Here is a 22,796-nt window from a genome sequence, read left to right on the forward strand (position 1 = left end):
GAGTGGCGCACAGCAACGGTTATTCCACTCCACAAAGGTGGAGCCAGAGCGGACCCTGGGAACTATCCCCCTATAAGCCTGACTAGCTTGGTCTGCAAAGCTATGGAGCACATCATCATGGAACTCATTAACAGAGACATTGGGAACCTCTAAACACTGGACCCTACCCAGTTCAGCTTTGTTAAGGGCATGTCATGCCTCCTAAACCTGGTGGACTTCTTTGAGACAGTTACCAAGGCTATAGATGAGGGAAAAGTGGTCCACACAGCCTACCTAGACCTCACAAAGGCCTTTGACACCATTCCCCACTCAGGTATTATAGAAAAGCTCACCAGTCTGAATATAAACCCCTACGTCACGAGATGGATTGCCAACTGGCTCACAGACAGAACCCATATGGTAAGAGTTGCGGGAGCTAGGTCTGACTCTAAACCGGTTACAAGTGGCATTCCCCAGGGCTCAGTCCTAGGACCCCTCCTGTTCAGTATATATTTCTCAGAGGTACAGGCAAGCACAGGAGGACTATGGCTTACCAACTTCACAGACGACTGCAAATTAGGGGCTATATTTGACTCTCCGGCTGACACAGACATCCTCCAAAATGCTCTCACTGAGACAGATACTTGGTGTCAAAACCATGGCCTCAAGCTAAATGCCAAAAAGTGCATAGTCATTCCCTTTGGAAAAAACAAAGTATCCACAAACTACTACATAGGTGGTAGCCCCCTAAATAATGAAGATGTAATAAGGGATCTGGGGACCCAAGTAGACAGTAACCTCTCCTTTGATAATCACATTGCCAAAGTGGTTAGAAAATCCTTCTATGTGGCCCACCTAATCACAAAAGGGTTTACATTCAGATCGAAAGAGGTCATTGGGCCCCTCTACGCATCACTCATTAGACCCATCATAGAGTACAATGCCCCATTTGGGATGTACCTTACAAGACACCTGCAACAACTGGAAAGACCACAGAAGTACCTCACCAAGAGGATCACTGGCCTCAAGCAGATGTCCTATGCAGCTCAATTAAAGAAAGAAGAAACTCCAGCTGTACTCGGTTGTACACCGCCTACTTAGAGGTGATCTCTGCCTGACATACAAGGCCATGTCCACCCCAGAACTGATGGGCATGCTCCACCTGAAGAAAACCATATCCCTCGAGCCACACACTCCAGGGATCTAAACCTCACCACAACAATAAATAGGATGTGCTGGAGGGATAGATTCCTGTCCCAGAGACTTCCCATGCTCTGGAACAAGATTCCAATCTACATTAGGCAGAGTTCCTCACTAACCCTCTTCAAGAGAAACCTTGACGAGTGGATGGGAAACAAAAGTTTACCCCAGGGATCACTTCAATGGCTCTGCTGGACAGAGGCACAAGGAACTAATCTAACATTCCAGCTAGGCTTATAAATGCCTTCAGGCAGATAGCCTAGTACCTACCTATGAACCTATGAACCTATTTTCCAAGAACAATGTTGCAAGGAAGCTGAAACAGTAGGCTCAAAAGGAGCCTGAGTCAATCTCTCCAGAATGAAATTAAGATTCCAGGGAGGAGGAACAGACTTCCTGGGAGGTCTAATATTAAGGATGCCTTTAAGAAATTCCTTAGCCTCAAATCTAGATGCTAATGGTGGAGTTAAAGGCAGACAGACAGATAGAACTGATAAGTGGGCCTTAATAGAAGAACAGGCCAAACCAGCATTGAGCAACTCACACAAATCAGAGACAACCAAAGGAGTGTCCACAGTAAGTGGGTCCAGGTTACGAGAGGTACACCAAATAGAAAACCTCTTCCATTTAGAGTAGGATTTCCTAGTAGTAGGTTTCCTGGCCTCCTGCAGGACCTGCAGCACATCCTCAGAAAAAGGTGTCTATGAGGGATCAACCCCCCATCACCCACAGTGTCAGATGAAGCATGGACAGGTGGGGATGGATGAGAAACCCCTTGTCTTGTGAGAGTAGATACACCCTGTGAGGTAAATTGTGATGATTTCCCTTGGCTAGATGCAGAAGTAGAGGGAACCAGTGCTGTCCTGGCCAAAAGGGAGTCACCAACAAGATTTTGGGAGCATCCTGTTGAATCTTGAGCAGGACTCTCAGAATGAGAGGAAGGGGAGAGAATGTATAAAGAAACATCCCCTTCCAAGAAAATGAGAGGGTGTCCACCTATCACACCGGAGGACCTGGGACTCTGACACAAAACAGAGGAAGCTGCCTGTTCAGAGGGAAGGTACATAGATCTATTTGAGGAGTACCCCACTGGTGAACAATGTCCAGAAACACATCCCTGTGAAGCATCCATTTGTGGGATAGTGTGAAGGACCTGCTCAAAGTGTTTGCCACAATGTTCTGATCTGAAGGAATATTAACTGCCTCAAGAGTCAGTTGATACTTGACAGCCAAATCCCACACCAGAAGTGCCATCCGGCAAAGAAGGTAAGATCTTGTTACCCCCTGTTTGTTGACATACCACATAACTGTGGTATTGCCTGTGAATACATTGAGAGGCCCCAGAGAGAAAAGAGGATGAAAGACCTGAAAAGCCAGCATAAGAGCTCTCATCTCTTTGATGCTGATGTGCTCCTTCTGTTGATGAGGTGACCACTGTCTCTGAACTTTCAGGGAGCCAAACCCACATCTGAAGCATCTGTGAACAGAGCCTGAGAGGGAAGAGGAGGATGAAAAGGGAGCCCTGGATTCGGAGACAACTGCTGAATGCACCACTGAAGTTCCTTCTTGAGACAAGGGAGAAGAAGAATTGTAAAGTCTAGAGGATGCACATGTTGAAGTCACACTGACTTCAGAAACTACTGGAACTTCCTCATGTGGAGTTTGGCCAGAGGGGAGCATCAGAATGGTAGAACCATGAACAGCAGAGCTCTCAGAATCTCCCTGGCTGTAATGGAGGCCATGGGGAAGAAGAGTTTGAAAGTAAGAAATGAGAGTTGAGGCCTTTAGAGGAGGAAAGGATACCAGCATTGGTACCGTTTGAATCCTGCAACCCAGAAAAGCATGATCCTGAGAAGGAGTCAGGGAAGACTTTTTGAAGTTTATTGTGTACCCTTGGCTCTGAAGAAGAGAAATGATAAAATGAAGATTTTGCAAAAGGACCTCTGGAGAGGATGCCTGAATCAGCAGATCGTTCAAGTAAGGAAATATTTGGATCCCTTGAAGCCTGCCAAAAGCAATCACATGAGCAAGGCATTTGGTAAACATCCTTGGGGCAATAGAAAGGCCAAAGGGCTAAGCACAGAACTGAAAATGCCAGGAAGCAACAGAGAAATGCAAAAACCTCCTGAAAAAAAGGATGGATCAGAATATGGAGATAAGCATCCTTGAGATCCAGGGTCTGAAGGGAGAATATCTGAAAGGAAGGCACCTTCAAAAAAGTGTTCAGATGAGAGAAGTCTAGAATCGGTCTCCAAGTACCTTCATTTCTCTGCAGAAGAGACATTCTTGAATAAAACCCCTTCCCTCTTTGGGAACACAGGCACCTCTTGAGTAACACCCTGAGACAAGAGATCTGAAGAACCTCTGGGAAAAAAAGGAAGTTGTTCCTGAGGAGGCTGAGGAATGCTCATAAAAGAAGGATGGGAAATCCACACCATGAAGTACCCCTAATGAATGATAGACAGAACCCAAGAATCCTGGATGATTCAAAGCCATACAGGAAGAGAAAGAGAAAGGCGAAGAGAAAGAGTAATGTGGCTGGGAACAGGTGACTATTCAGACACCACCTGGTTTGTCAGGAAAGGAAAGCTTTAGAATCCCTGCAGTCTGAGTGGCCTTAGCAGGAGAATCCCATTTACCACCCTTTTTACCTTTAGCAGGAGGGCAAGGTTGTCTACAAACAAAGGCTGGCTTAGAAGTGTAGTTTCTCTGAAATGTAGGCTTAGGAGAAACAAAGATATGTTTAAGCTCCTGTAAGGCCTTCCCTTGTCCTGAAGAGATAAACCAGCAGCCACTTCCCCAAACAAAAGTTTATTATCCAGAGGAGCATCCATCAACTTAGCCTTAATTTCATAGGGTAAAAGTTGAAGCCTAAGCCAAGAATACCTCCTCAGTACTGAACCAAAAGCAGCAGGCCTAGAAGAGGCATCCACTGCATCATAACTACACTTGATAAAATAATGAACTACTTGAGAGGAAGTCCCTAGCAAGGAAAGAGCAGAAGATTTACTCTCAGGGTCTGGAAGATCAGAAAAAAAGCTGACAAGCCTGAGAAAGAAGAGCCAACACATACCTAGAGATATGGGTCTGATAATTAACAGCCCTAAAATCTAGGTTAGCCGAAGTATGGAACGTCTTACGCAGCCTGTCCATGGTTCTGCTGTCCTTGTCATAAGGCAGTAACTTGGACAAAGGAAGCAATTGAAATGTCTTATCAGAGGCTACAGACACCACAGAGGGGTCAGCAGCAGGACACTTGAACAAAAAGTAACAATCCTCAGGTACCATATAAAACCTATCAGACTTCCTGGGAGCAGGGGGGCAGAGAATCCGGCGCTTTAGAGGCACTGGAAAAAACATCTAGTAAAGCAGCCAAGACCGGAGGAATAACCAAAGGTTTAGGAGATACCATCTGCAGTAACTCATAGTACCTCTTATGGATATCAGAAACCCGAGCACAATCCCACTTAAAATAGTCCATCATCCTAGAGATTGTGTCCCCAAAGGAAATTTCGTCAGAAGGAGTATCTGAACTATTAGATTCCTCCACCTCAGACACATAGTCTAAAGGAGAAGGAATCTGTGTAGAATAAGTAAGGGATTCTTCATCAGAATCCACCTCTTCCTCAGAAGGATTCAATTTCCTGGGCCTTTTAGGTGAAGAAGAGGAGCAAGGAGGGGCAGGAACTGAAACCCTGTGAGGAGGCCTTAGCAACAGCACAACATTACATAACCCTGAGTAAAGGCCTGACAGGGGCAGGAACTGAAACCCTGTGAGGAGGCCTTAACAACAGTACAGCATTACATAATCCCTGAGTAAAGGCCTGACACTCACTTTCTGGATCCCTAGGAGCAGAAGAAACATGTTGAGTTTTCGGTTTCTTTTTTAAAGGGATGTCTGTCCTAGAAAACTGAGAAGGCCCTGACTCAGGACAGCATTCTGCAACCATAATAGGAAATTCTTCCCTAAGAGGAAACTGTTGTACCCCACTAGACACCTTGGAAACATTCATCCATAGTTCTCCATGAACACCAGAAACGGACGCCTTCAAAGCCTCGTTGGACATGCTGCACTCCAGATCCTTGCTGGCCTCCAACTCAGACGTGGCAGAGGAATCCGACAATACAACTAGGCAAGTCTCTGGGTTTGTAATAACCTTGGGAGAAACCCCCGGCAGAGGCTGGACAGCAGAAGATTCCGGTCTTACCTTTTTCATCTTCTTCTTCCCTGATGGCCAACCCTTGGGGCAGGAAGTTTCATCCACAGTATCTTTAGCAAGAAGCCTAAGACACTAGTTGTCAAGCTACAATGAAAGGGAAGAAAGCCTGCTATGAAGAGTTTTGGGGACAAAGGCCTGACAAATTGAACAAGACGTACGGTCGTGAGAAGCTCCTTGGGAAAAAAAGCACTTATGGTGGCGGTCTTTATAGGGAATCTGTCTCCCACACTGGCATTTACCCTTCCTGGATGACATTAACCCTCCAAACAGCACAAAAAAGCAAGAAAAGAACAACCCTGGGTACTAATCAGCAATGGTGAAGACTTCATCAAACAGCAGTGTCTTCGGAATTCCAACAAGCAGAAAAAAAACACAAAAAAACGACAGAGGCAAACAGACCGGTTAAAAACAGCATTCAGACGGGCAGCAAAGAAGTTCTGGGAATGGTACATATGAATATCACCTTTATGCCCTACGCTACCTGCGGAGTATGTAGGTGACGTTCAGCGTACCTTAAAGCAATGGTAGACTTTGATAGACTGGCTGGACAATGGGCTTCATGGCAGGGGAATCCCATACGTTATGAATACTGCAGCGGTAAATGTAAGGACATCATCCAATACTGTCAAAAAATACTGTGTTTCTTAAAAGGGAAATGTCACCTTTAGTCATAAAATAAAATACAGAAATTTTTCTTAAAAGGCCAATAATTTCTGTGTGGAAGGGTTTGTCTGAGGAGACTTAGCTGCTTGAAATGAAGCTTGAAGCTGATTGCTGCTCTTGTGAAGCTTCAGAGATGCTTCCTCTCAAGGGGGACAAAAAAGTACTGAAGTTTTCTACACTCTGACTGCTGATTTCCCTCCATTGGATTAGCCAATCAGCAGTCAGAGTGTAGGTATGAGAGGGAATTAGAGCTTTGTGAAATTTGCCGGTTATTGTATCCTAGGCAGGATACAACCCGTTCAGTCACAAGGATACTTCAGCACTGAGAATGATGGGATATCATATCAGTATGACAATATTGTGAACTGAAACGATGTTCTGGAATGCTAACCCCACTGCTAAGAAGCCTGGGTACCAAAAGTATAATAAACCAAACATCAGTTCTCTTATATCTGATCATGGTTTTACTTCAATAAAAATCCACCGTATAGTAGAAAGAATTTTACTTATGTTCATTTCCAGTTTTCCAAATTTATTTTAATCCATCCTTAATGTTATATCTAAGCAAGACTGGTTTTCTTTTTCACTGAATGCATTTGTTTAGCTATCATAAAAGCATTTACTAAAAACACATAAAACATCTAGTTTAAATGTTAACACCTGTTTAATCACTGATGACTTTGTTTTAATTAGAAATTTTCTTTTTATAAACTGGACAAGAGGGTATGTTTTCAGTCATTTGCCCTCTGATTTAAACAGTGAAGTATCTTTGTAAACATGAGTAAGATGGCTTATAGTGGAAGTACTTCTCTTGGAGGGCAAGTTCCCCCAAAACACCCCCCCCAAAAGGATTGCAATCTTTGCAATCCACTAGGCGGATATGGGCATCTTGAGACAATGTAACAAAAGTCTCATGTTTAACCTTTTAGAAGCAGACACAGTATGTGAAAGGTGTACTTACACAACGGCACTGGAGGCTAAACCCTTGCATACAAATGCACATCAGGTTGTCGAACCCACACACACAACACCCACCTCACGCAGTATACAACACACACATAGACTAATGTATGCTGAGATACTTAAAAGCAATTTTCCTAAACAAAAAAGATTACCTAGACAGCCCGTTGTCAAAGATATGCCTCAGCAAGCCCAAAGTCACTCAAAAAACAACACAACACCATACGTTGTCAGTTTCAGTATAGCCCCAAACACTAAACCCCTAAGGCAAGCATATTCACTTCCTAGGACTCTCATCACACGGGGCTCCACTGTAAGATATACTGATGCCTCTCTAACCAGGTTGAAGAAGGAGAAAGAAACTGTTAGTTGCTAATCTGAAGCCAGGATCCACCAAATCACACATGCACTCAAGTCATTACACCACAGGTTACAGTATGATTCCATCATAGTCCATGCAGGTGTAAATGACCTGAGATATACCTCACTGGATTACATGAAGAGAGACATTAAGGACCTTTCAGGCTGTGTGTCTCAGGCTTTTATGAGCCTAGAATTAAGCAGCATATTACCATCACCAAGGATGACACCATAATATGAGCAACAAATTATTGATTTCAACAACTGTTGGGTCTTTCTGTTGTCATTCTAAGGGGATCCAATATTTGTCAGCTTTGGAGGGCATAGTTAACACACTATGTTGCTTTGCCAAGGTTGGGCTGCACCTTTCTCCTCTAGCCTTTTGAATACTTGCTAAAACGTTATCCATCCCCAGCGTATCCTTTTCTTTTGTTTTAGGAAATGCAAAACTGACAAACTTACTGACAGCAAAATGAACTCAACTGAACCTCAAGCTGTTACTGCTCAATGCTAGGAAACTAAATAAGAAAAACAAACTCCACTCCCCTCAAGCTCTCCTCACACTCAAGTTAAAGACACCTGTGCAGTTAGTGAGGCATGGTTTAAAGCAGCAGAGAGGAGTCTGGTAGTGCAAGGTGTCAGTGACTTCCACAATTTAAGACCAGTAGCTGCGCAGACAAATACTAAAGGTGGAGGTGTCTCAATATACATCAGTGACAAGCATGCCTCTAGGGTGGTCAAACAGGATGACGTGCTGGAGTTCTTCTACATGCAAGTCACCATAGACAAAATCGTGTAGCATCTCCATGCCAGCTGTAGGTCACCCTCTATACCCCTAGAAGCTCACAATGCATACTTCGACCTACTGGATACACTTGCCATACAACCTAACTTCCCACTAATGGGAGACTTTAATTACCCATATGTAGATTGGGAATCCTACACAGCCACATATCTACAAGCATAGAGATTCCGGGACTTTGTAAGTACAAACACACCCTTGATCAAAGCATGAATACTTCCACTGGAGGCTCCAACAAACTGGACCTCATGCTCACAATATGGGAGAACGCTGCACCCCACCCACGTTTCATTCTCACTGAAAAGGTCTGACAATAAACCTGTCTCCTTTGAAATCAAAATCATCTCCATAATCCCATTAAAACCAGTAACAGGAACAGCTCCAAGGCAAATTACATTTTAGTAAGTGATGATTTGTCAGTACTCAGTGCCCCTCCAGACCCTGAAAAATACAGCAGCCTATGCTGAATTGCTTTCAGAAACTCTGTCCAGCCATGTCAATGGCTGCAAAGAGGCTGCAATACCTAATAAAAGTAAGCCCAGAACTAGCACCAGAAACAAACTGCCCTGGTGGCATCCCAAATTAAACAGGATATATAACAAAAGGAAAGAATTATGGCAAAAATCAGGAAGGGTAATTCCCATAAAGATAAAAACTCTCATCAAAGTAAACAGACAAGTAAGATGGCTAATTAGTTCAAGGAAAGCCAACTTTGATGTTAAGATATCCTTCCAGGTGAAAGATAAGTAAAAGGCCTCCTGCAGCTATGTTAGAAACCTTAAGGGCAGCACACAGCAATGTGCTGAACTGGTGGTTAATGGTGGCACATTCCAAAAGCCTGGTGACATAGCGAACCGATTAGGGTACAAATTAATTTCCAACTTTACTGGTCTCTCACCCTCAACCATCCCCCCAAAAATACCCCCAAACATAACCCCACCAATTATAACTAGGGAGCTTGTATTGGCTGCTCTTGCTAAAGCCAAGAACACAGCCTCAATGGACCTTGATAACATCCTAGGTTGCCTCATGAACAGTGTAAAATATGACTTATTACAACCACCAGAGTCATTATTTAACTATAGTCTTAAAGCCGGCTTTGTGCCACATGACTGCAGGACTGTGATGGTAATATCCCTTCTTAAGGGAGGGCATTCAATAGATCTTAGAAACTACAGACCCATTAGTCTGACTAGTCTTATTTGTAAAGCCACGGAAAGAATTATCATGGAAATTATCAACAAGGACTTAGGAGACCTCCGGACACCGGATCCATCCGAGTCTGGCTTTGTCAAAGGAAGATCATGGATACTAAATATGCGGGACTTTGAAAACATCACTGAGGCAATGGATGAGGGGAAAACAGTGCATACTGCCAACCTACGTCTGGCTAAAGCATCTGATGCAATTGGGCATTGTCAACAAACTTACAGAACTAGGTATAAATCCCCCTTTATAACACATTGGATAGCTAGCTGGCTCATTGATAAAACCCATGAGATTAGAACTGGTAAGACTACCTCTACAAAGAGGACTCTCACCAGTCATTGAATCCCCCCAAGATGAAGACACCCTTCAGAAAGATCTAACACAGAGAAACACTTGGTGCCAAAGCCACGGCTTATGACTCAATACCAAGAAATGCATTATAGTACCTTTTAGGAATTTGGCCACCCTGGGTGACGATGTCATCAATAAAACACACCAAAAGTTGATTCCCTAGTAGTTACCTGCCTTTGACCAACATCTATCCAAGGTAGGAAGAAAATACATCTACCTTGCTAGTAAGGGCCTGGCATCTAGGTCCAGAGAGGTCATCATACCACTGTACTTGGCCCTCATCAGATCCATCATAGAGTATAACACTCCTTCAGTATGTACCTGACCAGATACATCCAGTAACTGCAATGTCCACAAAGGATCCTTACAAAAAGAGTGCTGGGATTAAACACAATGCCCTATGCTGATCACCTTAAAGCCCTGTATGTTTACTCAGTATCATACAGACATCTGACAGATTATGTCTGACTGGCATACATGGCATTCTTGACCCTGTTCTAATGGACTGGCATACATGGCATTCTTGACCCTGTTCTAATGGACTGGCATACATGGCACTCTTGACCCTGTTCTACTGGACTGGCATACATGGCATTCTTGACCCTGTTCTAATGGACTGGCATACATGGCACTCTTGACCCTGTTCTAATGGACTGGCATACATGGCACTCTTGACCCGGTTCTAATGAGCTTTTGCACATCTGTAAAACAAACGGCATCAGAACTACTAAATTAAAAGACCTGAATTTGGCTTGTAACATAAATAGGGCATGTTGGAAAGACAGATACATTTCTCAGAGAATTCCAATTCTCTGGAACAGGCTCCCCGTCCACGTGAAGCAGAGTTACTTTCTATGCCTACTTAAGTGCATCATGGACCATTGATTCAGTAATCAGAAATTCACCCCCTGGTCTGGCGCCTATGTCTCTCATGAATGAGGTAGTCAGTAAATCACCCCTTATATAAATCAAATTTGTGGGTCACATTTGGGATTGCATGGCTAGGCTTATAAGAGCCCTAGTGGTTGTTAGCCTAGTATACACCTATGATCCCCTGAAATGCAGGTTGGTATAATGGTTAAGGTGTTTACCTTGCAGACAAAAACTTTAAGGTTTGATTCTCACTTTTGGAAAATCAGCTAGGCTTAAAATGGTCCAGAAAGGTAGCTGGCCTTGTACTTAACTATGAGCCTATAATTAGACAAACTTTCTAATAAATTATTGTATCTAAGCATTCTGCTCTATTGCTATTATGTAGTCTGTTGCAGTATTGCACTATGTGAATATTAAGATTGCTTAACAAACAGTGTGGTAATATGTACATCAATGACCAGCATAATTTATGTATCTGTGTTCATTGTATTATTGCACAATGTTTTATTAAAAATGCACTGCTATATGTAGCTCTCAAAGTTCTATGTTAACGCACATCTGTGCTCTCTAAGGAGCTTTTGTTGTGGCTGAAAAGGGTCACATGACCACGATAAGAGATGAGATGATGTGAATACTCATTTAGCGAATACAAAAACTGTTTGGCAGTTGATACCAAATTCTTTTGAATCACGAGGTTTGAATTGCATCTGAAGCATTGCCTGTTTTCTAAAAGAAAACATGCTTATTTATTAATAAATGTTTTAGTCAGTGGTTTAATTGTTTAGGTTTTAGCATTATGTATGATGTCATTGCATGTTTTTTTTCATTAAGCATTAGTTTTTTAAGTTGGTAGCCTAAATAAGCTCTCTTGTTACTGAACAAAACCGCTTACATTTGATTTAATAAGCAGTCCCTTGATGAATCCAAACTGAGATGGGTCCAGTGTTTGGAGTTGCCCTGTGTCCTGACTGATTAATTCCATAAGTCTTTACATGGCTTTGCATATAAGGCTGGTCATACTTATGGGTCTGTAATTGCCTGGATCTGTGGAAGGTCCTCCCTTATGCAGGGGAATGACTGTAGTCGTTCTCCATTCGCTTCATACAAAACCTGTATGGAGGCTAAGACTGAACAGTGTTATGGGTGTGGCTAAATCATGCTTCATGCTATTTAAGATGCATCCAGGGATATTGTCAGGATCCGTTGATACAGTAGTTTTAGCTTATGGTAGCGCTTTTAGGACTTGGTCTTGTGTGATCGCTGGAGGTGAGCCAGTCTGAGGTATATCTTGAGGGATAGATTGATGGGAAACAATAGTAAACGTAGAGCTAAATGTTTTGGCCAGTAGGTTCGCTATATCTTCAGCCTCAGTGTAGGCAACATTGTTCACAATCAGCTCAGTGCATTGCTGCATTGTGCTGCTGAGATTACGAGCATAACTAAAAATGCCTTGTGATGGTCTGGCTGGGTCGGTATTTGAGCTTCAGACTTGGCTTTTGTGAATTTTATTAAGCTTCTGAGTTGTTTATTTCAGTGACAAGGGCTCTAACATTCTGGGAATTAATCTTCTTACTTTTGGTCAAAATGATTTTCCTTTTATTAAAAAGCTTGTTGATATTATGGTTCCACCAAATGGGTTGGTAATAGTGTGGCGGTGTACATTTCTAAATATTCAGTGGAGTTAACTCCATCTGGCAGGGATTTGAAGCTCGACAATGTATAATTTAGGAGTGGGTAGTTAGTCTTAAAGAAACTTCTAGATGTACGTTGGATGAAAGGGATCTCTGGTCTCGTTAGTTTTATTTCAAAGGAGACGGCTTTATGGTCTACCTAACAAGTGGGAGGGCACAAGATGCTCCCATATTATTAAGGACAAGGCCCAAGATGGTATTACCCTTAGTGCTTACGCTAATTGTTCCACGGCATTTGAATTGATGAGGTCCAGGAATCTCTGTGCTTGTGCATTAGCGGTGATGTAGGTTTCCCAGGCTATAGTTGGATATTTTCGATTACCTAGGAAATGGTATTGGGTTTAATACTCAGTGATTCTAGTTCCTACAGATAGGAGTTGTGGCTTTCTTTTGTCAAAGAGGAAGTTCTATAGCTAGATAATGTATGGTATGGGAACCCTTCTGATGGTTATCTGGACATAAAGAAACTATTGCATCCTGCTGCTTTACCAGCCTTGATGTGAATCTCTTCTGAATGCAGACTGATACCCTTCCACCTTTATTACCCTCCTGCACAACAGCTAGTCTAAAAGTGTGGAAGACATTAGAGCCCTGCACAGCTGGAGTGCTCTCCACTATTTTAAACCACGCCTCAGGCACTATACAGATGTCAATGCCTTCCAGGGTGACAAGGGCTTCTGGGAAATGAGTTTCTTGTTCAGGTTCCTGGCATTGATCAATAACGCCTTCATATTTTCCTTTGCTTGCTTCATTATTTTGGTAGGTTTATCAGGCTGGGATTGCTTAAAGAAAGAATGCACTATGGGAATGGACAATGTCTTTGCCAATAATTGAAACTCTAGAGGGGACAGATGCAGGCCATCTCTGGCATGGTCTGTTAATCATATTCTCCCAGGCTGACAAACATTGGACCCCTCTGAATGACACCAAAAACTAAGCCAATTATTGAAGTCAGTTATTTTTTGCTCATGTCATGGCATAATACTTGGAGAAGGTAGACTGCTGCTCAATGCTACTTTTATAGATTTTAGTTGCTGTTCTAATTCCTTTGTCTCATTTTTGTCTGGGGAGACCTCTCTCCCATAGGGCATTTAGTGTAATACTCCATGCAGGAGTGTTCCTTCCTGAAAGCACCTGGATTTATAAACATTAATGTAGCACAAGGCTCACCTTACTGCACCAGACAAAGCAGGAGAAAGCTAGAGCTTGTTTCTTGTTCAATTGGTACATGTGCTTCAGCTTCTCGGAGTACAGCTCAGCTTCTTCACTTTCATTTGCAAAGCTTCTCACAGTTTTCATTGATGAAATGGTCTCTTCTGCTATATTGTTCGCCTCCGCCAAGGCATCCTGAACTTTCTTAGCCAGTTTCTGTCAAAGAAAAAAATAACAATGGACTTTTGTCATAAAGTGGACCCTAACGATAGGAACAAATGTCTTAAATGCTTTTACGAACCAATGTGTTGCTTCTGACTAACAGAAATACGGCAAATTTATCTCCTTCTACATTAATTACAGCTAAGGAGCCATGAATAACAAGAAAGAATCTTTTTTATAAATGAAAGTTATAACAGCAACTAGTACAACCAACAGGAGATGCAAACAGGAACCAGCTGGAAACAAATGTAAAATCCACCAGTACTTGGCAATAGAAGAGCTTTATTCATAGAATAAATCCGGTAAAATCCAAATAAAATGCTGATAAGCGCTTTCGTTCCAAAAATTATATGTAGTTACAAGAAACTTCACCAGATATAGTTAATAGTTACACGGTTGTTTAGTCTGTTAAAAAGGCGCCTTTTAAACATCATCCAAGTTAAAACAGTGAACACCAATCATTGAGCAATATGCACTACATCCCCAACTTTTTACACACCCATAGCAAGACAGAATAGTACCACTAAAAAGCAATAGTGCTATATTAAACCATAAAAAGTTATAAACACTTTGTAAATGCATAAAACAACTATCTATCAAGTGATTTTAACTTCAAAACACTATTAACTGAGACAGACTCATTTAAACCAGTCCAGAACCTGGCATTTAAATGAAGCTGCCAAGACAGGTCTGCTTTTTCCAGCAGTACTGGCCATGGTCCGCCCTTAGTTGTTTTCTGAACACCCTCCAATACTACAAATATTGAAACCATGGGGGAAGAATAGTTCTGTGAGTATTTGAGAGGGAAAGGTATAGCACAGGATAAAATAAACATGTTTGAACAACTACTTGACATGGTGCTCAAATGTAATTGTATTTTATTTGAGAAGGAATATTACCTTCAAGTAGAGGGTGTGGCGATGTGCTCTTTGTGTGGGGGACTATACGCAAATATTGTTATCTTAGAGTGGGAAAAGCGATATTTAGTTAATTCCCAGTTTTACCCCTTTTGTCACACATACATTAATTTCCTGGATGACATCTTTATTTTATGTGATAGGCCTGGTGATGAAGTAAATAAATTCCTAGAATATATAAATGAAACAACACCATTTTTAAAGTTTACCCACCACATTGATTATGGAAAAATTCCCTGTTTAGATGTAATGATTACGAAAGATTTGACGAATAACATATTTACTGCAGAAATTTACTGCAAGGAAACTTATTCCAACAGTTTACACCATTTTGATAGTAACCACCCTCTCCCACAAAAAAAAGCTGTGGTGAAAGGCTAGTTTGTTCGAGCAGCCCAGATGTGACTATGTGGGAAGCTTTTTTGGCAGAATGTAACAAACTGAAGAACATGTTTCTATGCCATGGGTATCCCGTGACTTTTGTGGGGGATATTATGGATGAAGTTATTAGAAAGAGGCAGTATGGTCATTTTCAACCAATTGTAGGTACAACACCTGTTAGGGAGGAAGACCCACAGTCTGAGACACAAGTGCAAATTGAGGCTATGAACAATGAGGAGGTAGTTGTGGGAACTGGTAATAACATGGCAACTGGGTCTGCATTCATAACCACTTTTTCCACCGACAGTTGGGCTATAAAAAAACATCCTGAACAAAAACTGGAATTTTCTTGAAGTGGATATGGAAGTTAGAAAATATGCAGGACATGGACCCATCTGTATATATAAAAAGAGATGTAATCTAAAAGATTAGTTTGAAAAATCAACTGTCCCTAAACAATGTGGGGATAGTATTAATGGTCTTAAAGTAAAGATTCTAGGGAAATATTGTCGTGACTCTGAAAGGGTTGTTTATTGTGTTGCTTGCCAACAATGTACATCACAAAAACAAACGAAAACTGAAACAGTGTATAGGGGAACACATCAGAAGCATTAGGGACAAACAAGAGCTGAATGCTTTAACAAAACATAATACAGTGACTTGTGGACATGGTTTCAAATTTGTAGCATTGGAGTGTGTTCAGAAAACAACTAGGGGCAGACCGTGGCCAGTACTGTTGGAAAAAGCAGACCTGCCTTGGCAGCTTTGTTTAAATGCCACGTTATGGCCTGGTTTAAATGAGTCTGTCTCAGTTAATAGTGTTTTGAAGTTAAAATCACTTGATAGATAGTTGTTTTATGCATTTACAAAGTGTTTATAACTTTTTAATATAGCACTATTGCTTTTTAGTAGTACTATTCTGTCTTGCTATGGGTGTGTAAAAAAAGTTGGGGGTGTAGTGCATATTGCTCAATGACTGGTGCTCAGTGTTTTAACTTGGATGATGTGAAAAAGGTGCCGTTTTAACACACTATGTAAACAACAGTGTAACTATTAGCTATATCTGAGGAAGCACCTTGTAACTACATATAATTTTTGGAACAAAAGCGCTTATCTATATTTTATTTGGATTTTACTGAATTTATTCTATGAATAAAGCACTTCTATTGCCAAGTACTGGTGGATTTTACATTCGTTTCCAGATGGTTCCTGTTTGCACCTCCTGTTGGCTGTATAAATTAAAGGTATGTACTTACCATAATGCTAGATCCATGTTGTCCTCTTCCGTGTGTCTCAACTAGTGGGTCTATTGGATCCATATGGATCAGAATCTGGCACTTAGACTTTTGTCTTCCAAGGCTGAGGCTCCCTCCTTCCCAAAGTGTACCTCCACCCTATCAATCTTTTTGATCAAGTTTTCCCTATTTGCAGCAAAGAAATTGAAGCACCTAAATCACATATTAGCAGATTGTTGAAAAACAAGGCCCTACAGAAGACCAGTGCAGTCCATGGGACTCTGGAACAAAAATGGTGATAATTTGGAAGGGGGACCATGGGAGGGAATGTTGAGATGGATGGAATAAGACAGTGTGGTTCTAGCATTATGGTAAGTATGTAACTTTTGTATCAGATGCAGTCTTTTCCATCCACCTCAGCTAATGGGACTGAGTCCCCAGTTACATGAATTCTGGGAGGCACTATGGAAGGATTTTCCTGAGAATGATGGAGCCAAATTTAGCTCTTGATCTAAGTTGTAGATGAAGCTTATAGTGAGAAATAACAGTATGAACTGTAGACCATGTTGCGGCTGCACATATATCATCAGTAGTGACACCGCCGGGAGAAAGCTGTAGAAGCATCTACTGTTCTAGTGGAGTGAGCCTTCAGTTTGCGGGTAAAGCAGTCATCTGGGCTTATAAACAAAGACTATACATTCAGAAAACCACCTGGACAGAGTAAACTTAGAAATTCTGGAACACAGCTTTGGTTTGGAGGAGGAGACGAAAAGTCGGTCTGACTTCCAAAGGCTTTCGCACAAAATAAATGAAAACATAGCTGATGGTAAACACCCAGAGAGGGCAACTGGAATTCACCTTTGTTAAAATAAGTGGGAAAGAAAACAAGCAAATGTATGGCCTGATTCAAGGCAGAAGCAGACATCACCTTGGGAAGAAAGTCTGGGTTACTTCTAACAGAAACCCTGTCCTTATGAAAGATTAGATGCAGAGGCTACAATGACAATGCCTGCAACTCAGAAATCCTTTTGACAGATGAAACGAACACTAAAGGTATTTTCCAAGCTACAGACTTCAAGCTGAGTGCATTAGCAGGTTCAAAAGGGAGAAAAGTAAGGTCCTTAAGCAACATGTCATGTCCCAGGGTGGCACCAGATCTCTCAAAGGTGGATGTAACAAAAAAAAAAAAAAATTTGATAGCCTGAGGAAGGCAGCAATGGTATGGTGTTCACCCATGTGAAAATTAGAAATAGCTGCCAAATCTGATCCATGAATGAAACAGGCCCACTTAAAAAAAAAAAAACAAGATAGACAGAAGTTGTGCTGAAAAAGGATCCAACCTCTTGAAGCAAGCCCGAATTGAAAACATTTTTGATTTACTTCTGTAAACTTTCCTAGTAGTGTGTTTCAAGAGGAAACAAGAATGTGAACTGCATCAGAGGAAAGCATGGAACTTCTGACCATCATTGGATGTGGAAAAAACAAGAGGCCAAATTCAGGGATTTGATGTTCGGGGGAGGCTTGCTGGATGGATAAGATATTAGAGCTAAACTTGGATCCAGGAGCCAAGGATGGTGAATTAGATGATGCCAAAGGAAGGGGAACTAGACCTGATGGGACCCAAAAAGGGCAATGACAATCACTTTTGCCTTACACCTGTCTGCTTTCTGAAGAAATTTGGTTATTTGCTGGGTTGGGCATAAGCATAAATGACTCTTAGGGGCCAAGTATGGACTAGATTGCCCCTTGGTTGCTGTCCCTCTTCTAGGATCAAGGAAAAAAACTGCTGTACTTGGTATTTGATGGGGCTGAAAGACACTCCAGTGGCTGAAAATATCTGATGCTACTGATGGGTTGAGAGACCAATTGTGAGGCAGAAGAGCGACCTGCCAAGTTTGTCTGCCAGAATACTGAAGTTCCCCAGGATGTGCATAGCTATAAGAAAGTGCTGGGAAGACATTACCCTATGCCAGATCTTCATGGCTTTGAGGCAGAGGGTATAGGAGTGGGTTCCATATTGCTTGTTGATGTGTCAAGCAACTGACATGTTGTCAGTCTGGACCATACACCACTGAGGAGGCAATCCTGAAAGGCCTACAATGCTAGGAAGACCGCTCACATCTCCAGAAAATTAATGTGCAGCTTGGCGTTAGTCTGAGACCAGTTGACTGGACCATTCTCTTTTCAAAATGCCTCCCACCCCAGAAGGGAGGAGTCTATGGTCACTGCGGCCAATGGATGAAGAAACACAAAGGGATGACCTAAAGGAACTAGAGGGGAAGATATCCACCACTGAACATGGAGTCTGCAAATTGAGGTGAGTTTCACAGGTAATTCACCATCTGATGAAGAGTGGACCACTGGAATGTGAGAGTCCACTGGATGACCCTCAAGAAGAACCTCAAGTGAGGGACTAGAGTGATAAATGCTTCCACAGATCCAAGAAGATGGAGAAGCAAGTGATCTGGGGAATAATAGTGCTGAAACTCCTGAGAAGCTTGCAGTCATAGTATTGATACTCCTGATAAAGGAAGCTTTGCATTCTCAGAGTTGGTGTCCAGATGACACCCTATAAATTTTATAACCTGAACTGGCTCCAGGGCATATTTTTCCCAGTTGACTGTAATCCTCAAGGATAAGCACAGATGGAATAAGGAGTCTATGGATAAGATAAGGAAGTGCTTCAACATGGCTGTGATGAGCCAGTTCTCTAGATAAGGGAACACTTGGAACCCCTCAACCTGAGTTATGCAGCTAGCACTGCCATGCACCTGGTGAACAGCTGGGGGGGGGGGGCTATGGACAGACCAAACAGCAGTGCCTGGAACTGATAATGACTGGCTCTCAGCTGGAAGATTAGGAACTTCCTTGACTGTCTAACTCTTATGATATGGTAGTAGATATCTTGGAAGTCCACAGAGCATATCCAGTTATCCAACCACAGCAGAAGCATGATGGACTTGACTGTGACCATCCAGAATGGCATCTGTTTCACAAAGGTATTCAACCACCTGAGATCTAAGATTGGCCTGGTCCCAGTTTTTCTTTGGAACTAAAACAGTCTTGAATAGACTCCAGATCTTCTTTGGTCTGACTGAATATCATCCTGGATGACTTGCTTGTTTAACAGCTTTGAAATGTCTAGAGCTGCTGCCCTTCTCTAAAGGGGTGGAACATCAGGAAGGGGCTTTAACCTCAGACTGGCAGGGGACAGAAAAGGGATAAAGTAGCCTCTAGAAATTATTCGCAGCACCCATTAATCTAAAGTGATGGCTGAACAGGCTTGCGCATACAGAGACAGACATCCCATGAATGCCTACAGAGCAGGACAGCCGAGCAAGTATTCAAAAGACTGAAAGGGTTTGTTGGTAAATGGACTGAGAAACGCATAATGTTGCAAACTACCTCTACCTCTTGGGCAATGTCCATTATCATTCCTCCTTCTGCCGCAGGGGGCTGTGTCTCCAGCAGTGTCTGTGGCATAACTCTGGGACTTGCTGAACCACAGACATTTTCTGCCCTTCTGGTTGTGGGAGAATGACTTCTGGTGGGTGGAGAAATGGGTGCCAATGGCAGAAAGGGTTTTTCCCTCCTGCTCACTCTGGTAAGAGTATTTTTAAACTTAGGTCCAAACAGCATGGATCCATTCAAGGGGGCATTCAAGGATGACACTTTGAAGTTCTCTGCAAAGTCATATAACTGCATGTAGGCATGGCAATAGAGGGTGATGACAGTATCTGTAGGCATGGTGAGAGAGGGTGATGACAGTAGCTGTAGGCATGGCGATAGAGGGTGATGACAGTATCTGTAGGCATGGCGATAGAGGGTGATGACAGTATCTGTAAGCATGGTGATAGAGGGTGATGACGGTATCTGTAGGCATGGCAATAGAGGGTGATGACAGTATCTGTAGGCATGGCGATAGAGGGTGATGACAGTATCTGTAGGCATGGCGATAGAGGGTGATGACAGTATCTGTAGGCATGGCGATAGAGGGTGATGACAGTATCTGTAGGCATGGCGATAGAGGGTGTTGACAGTATCTGTAGGCATGGCGATAGAGGGTGATGACAGTATCTGTAGGCATGGCAATATAGGGCGATGACAGTATCTGTAAGCATGGCGACAGAGGGTGATGACAGTATCTGTAGGCATGGCGATAGAGGGTGATGACAGTATCTGCTACCCTAGATGTGCCACTGGCAGCCTTAGACAGAAGGCGCATGGAAACATTTGATATGGACTGCATGTTGGCTAACTGGCACTCCAGCACCTTCTTGGATTCCGCAGATGTAACACCAGAGTTAGCCCTGGACACTCCTTTGGCCACGTCCCTCTGAAGGTGAATATAGGTTTGATGGGTCACAGTTTAGTACTAGGCTAGCTGCCCTTGTGGGTCATTTTAAACCTAACCAATTATCCCATGTGAGAATCAAACCCTGTACCTTGTGTCTATAAAGTAAACACATTAACCATTATGCCAACCTCCCACTCCTCACTCCCCACAAATGTGTCCATGTACCTTATGTCTCTGATATGATGGAGCATGTAGTTCAGCGCCTGTAAAGCAAAGGTTGCCAAGATATACACATGCTTCCTGAGTCTGTCCAACACTTGAGACTCCCAGTTTGGACAGAGGAACTCTCTTCAGATAGTTCCTTATTAGTGGCTGTGGGAATCGCAGTGGCATCCACAGTGGGTCCCTTACTCCAGTGTGCCTGGTACCTAGGGGAACCTAAAATTGTATTTGGTTTGCAGGGAACAGGTTCCACCACATCTGGTTTCTTTCATATCCTCTAGGAGACAAGGTCAATGCAGTCAGCCACAAGTGGGAACCACACCTGCCAGACCCAAATTTCTCCAAGAATTTTGACTCCTTATGGGAAGGGGCATCTGTGGACCAGCCTCCCCTCTATTCAAATAATTCAAGGAGGTCTGCAAGCCAAGCTGTCAAGGCCAAACCACTGAGAAGCAAGGATGGCTCTGAGCACCTCAGAACTGATCTGAGCTCCTGAAGCCCAGTGTTGACCCCTTGATACCCATTAAGCTCCGCTGTAGTCACAGTCAAACAAGGTACAGACAAGGTTAGAGTCCACGATGTCCAGACAACCAGCTCTGAGGGGGGTAACACCAGAGAGGCACATAAATCCATGATAGCTAGATTCAAAGGTCGAATCTGGGAAAAAATAACCAGAACAGAAGTGGTGGGCATAGGACCTACAACCTTCAAAGTAGAGGGGGAGGGGGCAGAACCCCCAGATGAACCTGCATCTTCAAGAAGCTCATCATCATCGTATCCAAGTTGGCTTCAGTAAGATTCCTCAATGATCACATAGATCTAATGAATGACACTGTCCAGAGCAGTCTTGAACTCTAATGCCCATGTCTTTCTGAAGGAAGGGTTGGAAAATGAAGATGTGTAGGGGAAGACTTGTGGGAAAAACAGACTCTGATATGGCAAACACAGTCAGAGAATGAATCATAGGGTGATCTCATGTTGAAGTTAAAGAGGCTCCAGCAGACAGATCCAAGGAGCAAGGGATCTTTGGAGCCAGGCCATAAACCAGCATAGAGTCCGGGGCTCTCTTGTGGGATTCTTTATCAGTTTCTCTCCTGTTCTTTGGTTCTGTCTTTCTTAGCTTTTTTTCACAAAACTTTGCAGACATTTTCTTTGACTGAGGAGAAGCAGGCACACCAATGGCCATTTCTCTCATGGTAGCAGGAAGAAGGCCTTTTAGAATTAGTTTGAACCATCCGTCCAGAAGGGCCCAAGGCCCAGAAAAAAGACGCAAATAGCAATCCTCTTCAAGGTGAGCTGCCTGCAAACAATAGATGCATTTTACATGCTGAACCTGAGGAGGAATTTTGTGTCCACAAGCTGAGCACTTTATAAAGCCAGTGGAATAGTCAGACATGGTGCCTAGTCAGACACGGTAAAAGCATAACCAGCAAAAATCTAAGCCAAACAAGAGAAAAAGTCAACACAAAACTAGCTGCTAAAGACTAACACGTACACAAGTCTACAAGCTCACAAAATACCCAAAGGAAACAAAATATAACATGCCAAAGGAGGATCTCAGAGAAAGGTAAAGTCTTTTTTTTTTGTTACATATGGGAAGGGGTACTAGAAAAAAGGGGGAACTGCCACAATAAAGGGAATTCAGAATCTGCAAACTAGCTAAGTTAGCTAAAAAAAAACAGAAGGAACAGTAGCAAAAATAGTTAGAAAAATTTTCATCATCTGACCAAAAACGCAAATAAAGGACTTATCTGAAGCACTCAACTCTTCAACGAGCACACAGCCAGGGAGTTCACATCTTGCTTGTAAAGGCAGCAAACAAGATCTCAAGGGTCAACATGGTGGGGTGCATTGCAGGAAAAGCAGGAGCCTGAGTCTCAGAGCCAAATGTCTTGGGTAAAGTGCCGGACTCAGTTCCATATGGATTTGAAAGATCCACTAGTTGAGGCAGACAGAAAAGCCAACATCAGATCATTGCCTGTAACAGTTTCCTGATTCCTAAAAGACTACCTCCAGAAATTAAATTACTTAAACATAATAAAGAAAAATCACATGTGTTACT

General features: G+C 42.6%; 1 protein-coding gene across 1 annotated transcript in view; it reads right to left on the reverse strand.

Moving 5' to 3' along the window:
* ABCB9 (ATP binding cassette subfamily B member 9) overlaps nucleotides 1-22,796 on the reverse strand; it is a 713,793-nt gene that overhangs the window by 428,861 nt on the left and 262,136 nt on the right. Inside the window, exon 5 of the mRNA XM_044068918.1 lies at nucleotides 13,479-13,676. Within this exon, the coding sequence (XP_043924853.1) occupies nucleotides 13,479-13,676 (198 nt within the window). The remainder of the gene's footprint in view (nucleotides 1-13,478; nucleotides 13,677-22,796) is intronic.

Source organism: Protopterus annectens, chromosome 4.part0, assembly GCF_019279795.1.
Source record: "Protopterus annectens isolate FY-2018-M chromosome 4.part0, PAN1.0, whole genome shotgun sequence".
In the NCBI taxonomy this organism is placed as follows: Eukaryota; Metazoa; Chordata; order Ceratodontiformes; family Protopteridae; genus Protopterus; species Protopterus annectens.